General features: G+C 35.6%; 1 protein-coding gene across 3 annotated transcripts; it reads right to left on the bottom strand.

Moving 5' to 3' along the window:
• Nucleotides 1–2,684: 2,684 nt before the first annotated feature.
• On the bottom strand, nt 2,685–11,060 carry LOC110673147 (50S ribosomal protein L35, chloroplastic). 3 transcript variants are annotated; one of them, XM_058132047.1, is made up of 4 exons: nt 10,375–11,060; nt 10,093–10,209; nt 3,005–3,101; nt 2,685–2,897 (listed from the first exon to the last, which is right to left on the bottom strand). In XM_058132047.1, the coding sequence occupies exons 1-3, from the start codon at nt 10,768–10,770 to the stop codon at nt 3,024–3,026; spliced, it is 591 nt and encodes a 196-aa protein (XP_057988030.1). In that variant the 5' UTR covers nt 10,771–11,060; the 3' UTR covers nt 2,685–2,897; nt 3,005–3,023. The 3 variants fall into 3 exon arrangements, with proteins under 3 accessions (XP_057988030.1, XP_057988031.1, XP_057988029.1); XM_058132048.1 differs by having other exon boundaries at nt 2,685–2,898; nt 3,011–3,101; XM_058132046.1 differs by having other exon boundaries at nt 2,685–3,101.
• Between the last annotated feature and the right edge of the window lie 888 nt (nt 11,061–11,948).

Genomic DNA, 11,948 nt, shown 5'->3' with positions numbered 1-11,948 from the left:
TGATGCAAATGAAGTAGTTAAGTGCAAATGAGTGTGTAGGTATTAATTATGCATTTAAATTTTGTCAAATAAGCTAAGTATGAAAATTAGGGTTTGGCACTTAGGGTTTTGGGAGGAAAAATGTGAGAATTAGCCAAATGATGTATTTGATCTTACCTAAGTTGAAAAATGGTCATGTATGACCAATTGTGATGTGTAGGAAGTGTTAGAACCAAATTGAAATTCGGATTGGATATGGTCATTCTGCAGGCAGCATGACTAAGGTCCCTTTCAATGATTAAAACTAAAAATTTACAAACCCAATTGGTGTGAGGCCAATTGGGAATGAAATTAGACACAAAATGTCACATTTTTCATTTAGGAATCATGCCCAAAAAGTGACCATAGCATAGTGAACAATTTGGCTAAATCAAGATTAGGCACACTGACCTGTATAAAAATGACCAGATAAATAGTATTTGTTCATTTGGCTATAACTTAGGCTAGGCAGGTCTAAATGACCTGAAGTTTTACCGGTAGAAAGCTGAGACATAGCCCTATAACTTTCATGAAGAACACAAGTCCAAATTATACACTTAACCAAGTCATTTAGTCACCCAAATTTAGTGACCTAAAACTGCCAGAACCAAGTTGGTGCCCAGAAAATCTGGGTTAGACCGATCTAGCCAATCATGTTCAAATGGCTATAACTTGAGCTACAAAACTCCAAATGGAGTGATTCAAAAAGGAAAATAAAGTTAAGACAATAAGGAACAACTTTTATGAGGAAAACTTAGTCAAATTCTAACAGCAACATAACCAATAGAACAGTGAAAAATAAGACAACAAAACTGAAAATTTGAAATTTGTGTCTAAAAGACTTAAGATTTGAGAAAACAACCAAAACTAAAAAATTAGGTAACCAAAATATGGTATGTGGGTAAAATTAGAATTCTCATACCTATTAAGCATTAGAAAGTCAACAAATTAACTTGAATAGTATCGTAAATAGTAAACCCGAAATATAAATTTTAAAGAACGACAAGTTTCGCATATTAAAGCTAGGTATAAGTAGATTTGAATTCATTTTTGGACTTATGATAAATTGTGAGACTGAAACACTATGAAATTGTGTGTTTCAGTTGAAAAGAATACCGAAAAATAACCCGAGGCATCGAGTCAAGGCCAAGAGGCGACTCTTATAAGGTTTGTGCACAACATTAATTTTCTTTAAAATTCATTTACAAAATACATGTAATGAATTACTTATATTGTAATATGTGTATTATGCTTTTGACTTAAATTATTGAAAGTTTATTTGTTTGTGTTTGAAATGACAATAAATGTTTGATAAATTGTTAAGATAGTTTTGAAACCACAGTGTCATGATCATATATTTGAATACCTCACTAGCATGACTAGTGGGGGAAATCAGTTTCGAATTTTGATTCCTTCTCTGGCTGAAGTGTTGAGGTGTGTGCCAGTAGAAGAAGAAATTGAATGGATATCCATATATTTGAGCTAGCTAGCCTTGTGATGTGACTTCTCATAAGCCTCTGGCTATTGAGATGATTATTGTTTCGAATGGCATGATATAACTGTGTATTTTTATGAAATTTGTTTGAGACTTTCGAAATGAAATTGTTTGGATTAAAAGCTTATAAATCATGTTTTGTATTTATTGTGCTTATTTAGTTCAGTTTTTGAATAAGTATGATTTAAATTCTGCATAAAGGTTATTTTAGTATGTTGTGCACCACTGAGTTATAGTACTCAGCGATGGCTGTTATTGCTGTCACAGATATAGAGACTAGAGGAGCAGCAGAGTGAGCTACTGAGGATTGTGGAGCCACATCCCTGAAGTTCTATCGGCCATATTTTATACCCTAATTGTAATAATTATTTTGATGTATGTAAATGTATGTACATGTAGAACTGGTCATGAGCAGTTGTATAAAGTTTGTAATAATATTAGTTTGGATTTTTCTAATGTAAATTCTGGTTGGATGAATGTAAATTGTTTTAACTTTAATGAAAAATGAATGAAATCGTTTTATTTTAAATTGAATGAAATTACTTAGTATTATTTTGGATGACATCTGAATTGGAAATTATTGATTTGAATTTTGGAATTTGAGAAATAATGTTGAAATTTGTTGTGGTGGATGTTGAAGTTGTTGAGTTGATAAGATAAATCATTGAAAGTGTTTTTTTCAGGTATTTGAAGAACTATTTTATCAAAATACAAACGGCATTCTGCCGAAATTTTTCTAAAATTTACGGAAAAATAAAAAGGTACAAAAAATTTTTTTTAACTAGTTTACAAAATCTAATTAAATGTTTTAATACGTATTAGAAAATGCTCACAACTTCTAAAAAGTAAGAAAATGATTTTAAAATTCCTTATAGGATACTTAATGAGTTATCGGTAAGTGAAGTTCGGTAGTTCATTAGGTATTCTACGGGATCATGTAATACCTTACAAAGGGGTAAGGTGTAACAATTTGAAATAAATAGAAAGGATAAGCTTGTTTTAAACAGCTCAAAAATTTTAACACCGATGTGTGTGTCTATTTATATACTATTCCTTTGAAAAAAAAATGAGGATTGAAAATTTTATAGGGAAATAAATAATTAATCTCACTTTATTCTCCCTTATTGAAGATGAACTCTAAAAAATATTAAAAAGCCTCCATTTGACTCTCTTATCCATACAATTTAACGCATTGAAGATTTCTTAAATGAATATAGCTATCAAAGTTTGCAAAGCTCTACAAACAGCAAATACAAAATACAAATTGCTATAAAAAAGAAATTCAGCCAAAGTAATTCCTTGCAAGCTGTAGAGTGGAAGAAGAGGTAATGCTGCGTGACATGATCAACAAATGTAGAAATTTCAATGGAACTTGACTGAATTCTGTATTAGAAGAATAAGGGCATCAAGATTACTTGTCTATTCATACAAGAAGCAATAAAAAATAAAAAATAAATAAATAAAAAAAAATCCAGCCGATAAGGTCTTCCCATAACTCATGAAATGATCTCTACTTTGCTTGTCTATTTACTTTGAGATATGGCAAAGCGCCAATCACATTGTCATAGTCACTCCGGCTAACTGGGTGCTGCGCATAATAACAAACAATTAACATTATGAGAACTTCTTTATGAAAATACGATTAGTAATATAAAATCTGAAAATCTAAGAAATAAATATTGATATTTAAACAGTGAGGAAAATATGCTCAATCAAAATGGTGACTCAGAACCTTATTGAACCAATAGACAGTTACTCAAAAGTTTTAGCTCAAGTCAACATTGGGATGAGTTCTTCACGTGCACCAAGCTATTTCAGACAAAATGCTGAACTGAATTAATTTACAACATTTAGACCAGCAATTGAAAAGGAGTCTAGTATTACAAAGCATTGGGATGAGATGAATCCTAGCATGTCTCAAGTTACCCCATTGAAAAATCTTGACACATGACTATTTTATACAGTTATCCTAAGCATACATGGCAACATCTCCATGGAAACTCTGCATTTAAGTGCTGTATAAATACAAATATAAAAAGAAAACACAAGCATGAGAATGTTCATGCAAGTATGCACGCATTCAAGTTCCTGACCGGTCCTGAGCAGTTATTGCTCCAACACCTGCCAGATTTTTAATTTGAAATTCCTAGTTCTAAGAACTGTTCACCTGATATGAGAGCTAATCCCAATTAAAGACAATCAAAATGCTTGGTAGCACCATCTGTGCAAAAACCAAGTGAATAGACAATCGTATGATAACTTCTTCATCAACTTTCAACAGCACACATTTCATTCCCATGGGAAATAAAAGAAAAAACTGAGAACCTACAACAGTTCAAGTCTCCAATTTATTTTGAAAAGATTCAAAAGAATTAATCCTTAATAGCATTCTGGAAATAAGATAGGGCAATTCAACATCAGTGTAATTCTTTTATCTTGTTATCTTGCTTGTTACCCCCTTAAAACCCCCAAGGTCTTTTCGCCAAGTTTTCTTCTTGATAAATGAGTGATCTGTCACGTACAGAAGAAGGAAGTATAAGAATAAGTGAAATGATTAATTAGTTGTGATGGTAGTTGAAACTGTTGTAGCTTTCTGTTAGAGGTTGTTGGAGAAATTGTAGCAAAAGTTAGGCAGTTGTTTTTGGAGGGAAAGTGGCAATAAATAGGGCTGTGAGATATTGTAAAGATTCATTCAAACTCTCAATGAAATATTATCTTCTTCCTTACAATTCTCCTCTCTCTCTCTCTCTCTCTCTCTCTCTCTCTCTCTCTCTCGCTTCTGATTTTCTGTTCTTTTAATTTCAACTCTGAAATAACTGTTGTTAGGGTTTCTACCTAACATTTGGTATCAGAGCCTGAAAACTGGGTAGGTTCATTTGCAATCTGGTTCCTTGGTGTCGCAAATCATGACTAAATCAGCAGTGGTGGGTCAAGATGCTGTTAAGATGGCACAAATGGAAGAAAGGTTGGATTTGTTGCAAGGGGAATCTCGGGAGACCAGGAAGGAAATGGAAATTCTGAAGCAGGACTTCAAGAAGTTACAAGAAGGAATCAAGAAAGATGCTGCCGAGAATAAAATTGCAATTGAGACTGCTGTGGGAAGATTGGAAACCCTAATGCTAGGGTTTTTTGGGGAAAAAGGGAAGGAAATCATCAACTCTGATTCCAATGGAGTGATAGGTAAGAATTCTTTAACAACTCCAAAGGAAACTCTAAATCTTCATTCTAGAGATCAGGGTAGTTCTGATTCTGTTAGGGAATCAGTGGGGTCAGAAAAGATTTTGCCTAAAATTGAATTAGTAACTTTTGATGGGAGTGAGCCAAGGGCTTGGGTTAGGAAGTGTTTCAAGTACTTTGAAGTTTTTAGGGTTCCTAAAGATAAGATGGTGGGAATAGCAAGCTTGTATATGGTAGGAAGAACTGACTCTTGGTTTCAAAATTGGAATAAGTCTAAAATTAGTGGGTCTTGGGAAGAATTTGAGATAGCAGTATGCAATAGATTTGGAGAACAAGGTTTTGAGGATGTAGTTGAGGAGTTTATGAGACTAAGGCAAGAGGGTAGTGTTGGGGAATATCAAGATAGGTTTGAGGATCTTAGGGTAAGAATGGAGAGGTTTATGCCTGATTTAGGGGAAGCTTATTTTTTGTCTGGATTCATTGGAGGATTGAGGGATGAAATTAGGCCAATGGTGAGAATGGTTAGGCCTACAACCCTAGCTCATGCTTTTGAAGCAGCTAGACTACAAGAGCAGTGGATGCTATGTAATAGTAAAGCCTTTTCTCTACCAAGATCTGGGTATAATAGTGCTTATAAGCCTAATTTTGCATCTTTTTCTTCAAACCAATCCTATAAAATTTCTCAACCATTTTCTTATCCACCAAAACCTCCAAATGATAACAACCACAGCCAAAAACATTCTGCAACCACTGCTAAGTCCTCTTTTGCTACCAGTAGTAATTCACTACCTCAACCTTTGTTTAAACCAGGTTTGCTTCCAACTCCAGCAGCAAGTAGACAGTCCAAACCCTGTTACAGATGTGGGGAAAAGTTCTTCCCTGGTCACCAGTGTAAATCTAAGACTGCTATGGCCATTCAGTTGGAGGAACAAGGAGTGGAAAAATTGGAGGAAGAGTATCAAGAAATGGTAGAAGGTGAGGAAATTGGGGAAGGACAACCAGAAATGACTCTATCAGTTCATGCTATGGAAGGCAGTCAAGGTGTAGACACAATTAAGGTGGTGGGGAGACATAAGGATAGACAATTAGTTATATTGGTGGATAGTGGGAGCACTAACAGTTTCTTGGATGTAAAAGTGGCCAAAGATTTAAAACTTCCAGTGGTGCAAGCACCTGTGTCAATGGTTATTGTAGCTGATGGAAGGAAATTACTAAGTTCTACAATGTGTCCTTCATTTCAATGGCACACTCAGAACCAATGTTTCTCTTTTCCTATGAGACTTTTGGAGTTGGGTGGATTTGATGTTATATTGGGAGTAGATTGGATGAGAAGTGTGAGTCCAATTTTATTTGATTTCAAGGGATTGCAAATCTCATTTCAAAAGGGGGATACTTTAGTTACTTTGCAAGGGATTAAAGAGGGGATGGAACCTGGTAGCCTTCAAGAATGTAATTCCTTGCAGCAGTTGTTGCATAGGAAGGGAAATGATTTCCAGTCTCCATTATTCTGTGTTAATTTGATAGAGCAGGCTGTTGGAATTCATTTTGTTGCTGCTACTACTCTGTTTGCAGCTAACAGAGGTAATATTCACCCTGATATTCAGAAAGTTATTCATAAATACCCTCAAGTTTTTGCTGAACCTACTTCCTTACCCCCTTTTAGAAGTCATAACCACAATATTCCATTACAACCTGATACTAAACCTATAAATGTGAGACCTTATAGGTATCCCCATTATCAGAAAAATGAGATTGAAAAGTTGGTGACTGAAATGTTGAATTCCAAAGTTATTCAACCTAGCACTAATCCATTTTCTTCCCCTGTTTTATTGGTTAAGAAGAAGGATGGCACTTGGAGATTTTATGTTGATTACGTAAAGTTGAATGACCACACCATTAAGAATAAATTTCCTATTCCTATCATAGATGATCTATTGGATGAATTACATGGAGCAAAAATGTTTTCTAAGATGGATTTAAATTTGGATATCACCAAATTCGAATGGATCCTCTGATATTCCCAAGGCGCATTTAAAACCCACCATGGACATTTTGAATTCACAGTCATGCCTTTTGGGTTGACCAATACCCCTGCCACCTTTCAAGCCCTCATGAACCAAATTTTCCAACCATTTTTAAGGAAGTTTGTTCTGGTTTTTTTTGATGACATACTCATTTACAGCCCTGATTTAGAATCCCATTTACAGCATTTAGAATCTGTTTTTAAGGTGTTGGAAGAGCAGACTTTTTGCTAAAATGTCTAAGTGCTCTTTTGGTCAAAATTCTGTTGATTATTTAGGGCATATTATTTGAGATAAAGGAGTATCTACAGATCCGGACAAAATTGAGGCTATGGTAGCTTGGCCTTATCCAACTTCACAAGGAATTGAGGAGTTTCTTGGGATTGTGAGGTATTACAGAAGTTTGTTAGAAATTATGGGGTGATTAGTAAGCCTCTTACAGATTTATTAAAGAGGGACAACTTTCAATGGATGAAGTTACTAGACAAGCATTTGACTCATTAAAAGTAGCTATGTCTTACGCTCCTGTTCGCATTACCAAATTTTACTCGACCATTTATCATTGAAACTGATGCTAGCAGCTATGGTATGGGAGCTGTATTCTGACAAAATGGACACCCTATTGCCTATATTTCTAAGGCTTTTGGGGTTAGGAATCAAAGCCTTTCAGATATCGACAAAGAGTTCTTTGGCAATCACTTTTGCTATCACTAAATGGAGGCATTACCTTGAGCAAGGTCCCCTCTTCATCAAAACTGATCATGAAAGTATCAAGCACCTTTTAGAGCAAAGACTTCACACTAACCTACAACAGAAAGGTATTTCTAAACTCTTGGGTTTAGATTATAAAATTTTGTATAAAAGAGCGGTAGAGAATAGAGTGGTGATGCTTTATCTAGAAGGCCACATTCTGCTGTGACTCAATTATATGTTGCTCATTCTGAAATCATTCCTACTTGGATGGCTAATGTCCTTAATAGCTATGTTAATGATTCTAGGGCTGCAGATTTAATTACTCAACTTCCTTTGGATAGTAAGGCTCATTTCAAGTTTCATTTGAAGCAAGGGCTGTTGTATTACAACAATAGATTGTATGTGGGTTGTCATGGTAATTTGAGGAAGCAATTAATAGCATTGTATCATGTGATTGCTATGGGAGGGCACTCGGCATTCACAATTCTTATAGTAGGCTGCGAGACATTTTTATTGGCCTGGCATGTATCTGAAGTCTTGCAATGGGTGCAACAATGTGCGTAATGTGCTAAATGTAAGGGAATGACTTCCGCTACCCTCAGGTTATTACAGCCTTTACCAATACCTTCTCAAGCATGGCGGCACATCACTATGGATTTTATTGAGCGACTTCCTAAGTGGAGGTAAGGATCTGTCCTAGTGGTGGTTGATAGGTATACAAAATATGGCCATTTCATCGGATTGGCTCATCCCTTTCTGCATCTTCGTAGAGGGTCTTTATAGAACACATTTATAAGCTTCATGGTGCCCTGTCACAATTGTTTGAGATCGAGATAAAGTATTTACAAGTGTGTTTTGGAAAGAATTTTTCAAGCGGTGGGCACTACTCTTTCTTATAGTAGTGCTTACCACCCTCAAAGTGATGGCCAAACAGGCGTTTGAATCGGTGTTTGGAAACTTATTTGAGATGCATGACTCATCAAGATCCCAAAGCACAGTTTGATGGTTGTCACTTGCGAGTGGTGGTACAATTCCTCATACCATTCTGCTATAAAAATGACTCCATTTGAAGCCTTATATGGCTATTACCCTCCATCATTACTGCTATTCCTTCTTTTGCATCACCAGTTCAGCCGTTGACCAATTTTTCGAGAGGCAGCGGTTGAATGATGTTCTCAAGAGTAATTTGGAGCAAGCTAGGAACAGGATGAAACAGCAAGCTGATAAGGGTAGAGTTGAGAAAGAATTTGAGGTAGCGGATATGGTATATCTAAAGCTTCAATCTTATAGACAAACATCTGTTGCCTTAAGAAGGAATTTAAAGCTAGCTGCTAGGTATTATGGACCATTTCAAATTCTGCAGAAGGTTGGCAACGTAGCATACAAATTCTGACTTCCTCCTAGTGCTGCTATTCACCCTGTCTTCCATGTCTCGCTTCTCAAGAGAAAACTTGGAGACAATGTTGTGCCACAATTACAGTTACCCGAAATGTTGGAGAATGAAATAATAGTGGCCCCTGAGAAGATTTTACAAACTAGAACCATTACAAGGAATGGTCAGGCTGTAATTCAAGGACTGGTCAAATGGTTTAATCTTCCATTAGAAGATGCTACTTGGGAGGATCAGTCATTCATCCAAGCCCAATTTCCCACTTTCATACATTCTTGGGGACAAGAATGTTCTCGAGATGGGGGTATTGTCACGTACAGAAGAAGGAAGTATAAGAATAAGTGAAATGATTAATTAGTTGTGATGGTAGTTGAAACTGTTGTAGCTTTCTGTTAGAGGTTGTTGGAGAAATTGTAGCAAAAGTTAGGCAGTTGTTTTTGGAGGGAAAGTGGCAATAAATAGGGCTGTGAGATATTGTAAAGATTCATTCAAACTCTCAATGAAATATTATCTTCTTCCTTACAATTCTCTTCTCTCTCTCTCTCTCTCTCTCTCTCTCTCTCTCTCTCTCTCGCTTCTGATTTTCTGTTCTTTTAATTTCAACTCTGAAATAACTGTCGTTAGGGTTTCTACCTAACATGATCCAACAATTATAACAGATGATATAACACCATAATAACTTTGAATTTAATCATATGCGTATCTTCCTAAAGATAACTTAGAAATAAAATATGAAATTTATTATCAACTAGTCTAATGTCCCTAGATGGTGAAACTCAATTCTTTCATGTTCACTTGATCAAATTATTGCCATAATGACATTTCATAACCGAATTCATTTTTAAAGGGTAATATACATGATTACATGCCTCAGAATCTTAACTGCCACAAGCACGAATATCAGAAGCTTCCACCATGTTAAATCCACTTTCTGCATACAAGCTTTACTTTCTTTATTTGGAATCATCAAAGTCATTTTAGGTTTTAATCATCATCAACTTCATTGGTCACATAAGCATATCTTATCATCACTCGATAAATTAAAAAACAGCTCATGGTGGTAAGAAAACCAAGATTAATATTGCTGTTGGGAATGGAAGAAATTGCATTTACTTTCAAGAGGAACTAATCATATTTTCTATAGGAATCCAGCTTCTATAACACTATAGTGTAAGGAACCAAAACAAATAGCATAAATTCAATGCAGTCATGTAGATATATCATGATAGAAAAATAGTTAAACTAAAAAAAATTAGGATTTTTTAAAGAATCAAAGAGAGCACTTGAAGTGAACCCACCATTTTGGAGAGTCGTAATTTCCTCTTGGTGTTCTTCTTGGCCAGCAAATGCTGCTTCCCAGCTCTCCTCCGAACTATTTTCCCTCTGCCTGTCACCCTGAATCTTTTCGCTGATGCCTATAAACAAAACCTCACCAAATTCATAATCAACAAAATTTGAAAATAAAAAAATTGCCCAAAGCACTCCAAATTCAACTCAACCTAAAAAGCCAACAAGATGAACAGAAAATAATTCAAACCACCAGAGCCCAATACACATAGCGAAAAGACAGAGAGATTGACCTTGTGGGTTTTCATTTTGTAGCCTTTAGCGGCGGAAACTGTAAGAGATTGAAGCCTCTGAGTGAGAGTAGTGATAGTAGAAGGTTTTCGACTGAAAAAGGAGAGAGACCCAGAAATGCTACGAGTCGAACTAAGTCTGAGTGACTTGTTCAACTTATTGAAGGGCGGGAACTGAGCAGACAGAGAAGAGAGTCGTGCAGTTGGAGGGGAATGTAGAGGGTAAAACCTGAAATTGAAAGAGAAGATGGTTGAAGAAGCCATTGTTGAAGATTGTAATTGGCTTCTTTGGTTGTTCCTCTGAACGTTTGGAGCAGAAAGAAAGAAGAAGCGTGACGTGGAGTTATATGGTGCGGATAGGAGTAGCGGTGAATCGGAGCCCTGAATCTTTTCTCTCATTAACGGTTCGGCACATCTATATGACCCGACGCCCGATAATCCGCTGCCGGCCGAATCAACCGGGTTAAAACGGAGAAAATATTGTATCAACTTAAAATTTAGTATTTATGATTCCACATATGCCCATCTAACTCGCTTTCCCTCTCTTGATGAGTTGCCAGCTATTGAGGTCTTAGGTAGTTTTATTTGGGGTTTAGCCCCTTGTTCGTAATTTTGTTGGGGAAGTTTTTCATCTTCGTGAATGCGTGATCCTTGTCGTCGATCTTCTCTATATCTACTGCTTATTACCACAGTTCTTCCACTCACCTTGCATTTCATTTACTTTCTACTAGCCTTTTTTTCTTCTTTTTCTTAACTCTTGCCCAACTATTTCAGTAATTAACCTTATGGAAAACTTAGAAAAGAAAGTGCCGGATTTAATCAATAGAGCCTAGATCTCAACTGTCAAGAAGTTATTCTTCAACTGACTGCAAATGAGGAACAGAATCAGGAAAGGCAAAAGTGTGTTCTTGTTGGGAAACTCATCTCAAGTCACATTTTAAGTGTTGCAACAACTAGAGCAGCTCTGAAAAAAACTTTTCACACTAGGAAGAATTTTCAAGTGACCTCAAAATCACTGAATTTATTTCTGTTTGTTTTTGAATATGAAATAGATGCAAGGTGTGAAGCAGCGAAAGTATGAAAAACACAAATTTATATTATTGATTTCAAAAATTTTTAACTTAGGGTCACATGCATAATGTAATATTCAAGCATATTAAAACTCTTTTAATATGTTTTGGATCTAAATTTGTTATTTAAGATTTTAGAATTAATTAGATTAATTTATTAGAACCCTAGATTAGATAAAAATAAGTACACTAACCTTTTGATGTATTATAGTATGTTTAACACATTTGGGATGTGCCTTAGGACACCAGATATTGTTCCTCTAGCTTGTCCACACCAAGATCTCCTATAGCAGCCCTTGAACAGCTTCTAAATCTTTTTCTATGAATTAGAAAATCAAGTTTTGCCTTTTGAGAGATTATAGATGTAATAGGACACTAGAAATAATTTCTAGTATTTTTTAATTCAATAGATTGTTTGCTAATTTCTTTGAATTGATGAGAGATGAAGAAGAAGAGAAGGAAGAGCAGCCAAGGGTGGCGGCACAAAGAGATGAATAGCAGCTTATG

Source organism: Hevea brasiliensis, chromosome 13 (assembly GCF_030052815.1).
Source record: "Hevea brasiliensis isolate MT/VB/25A 57/8 chromosome 13, ASM3005281v1, whole genome shotgun sequence".
NCBI classification, from domain to species: Eukaryota; Viridiplantae; Streptophyta; class Magnoliopsida; order Malpighiales; family Euphorbiaceae; genus Hevea; species Hevea brasiliensis.
The sequence above is the reverse complement of the archived record's forward strand: the minus strand, read 5'-3'. Positions and strand labels throughout refer to the sequence as shown.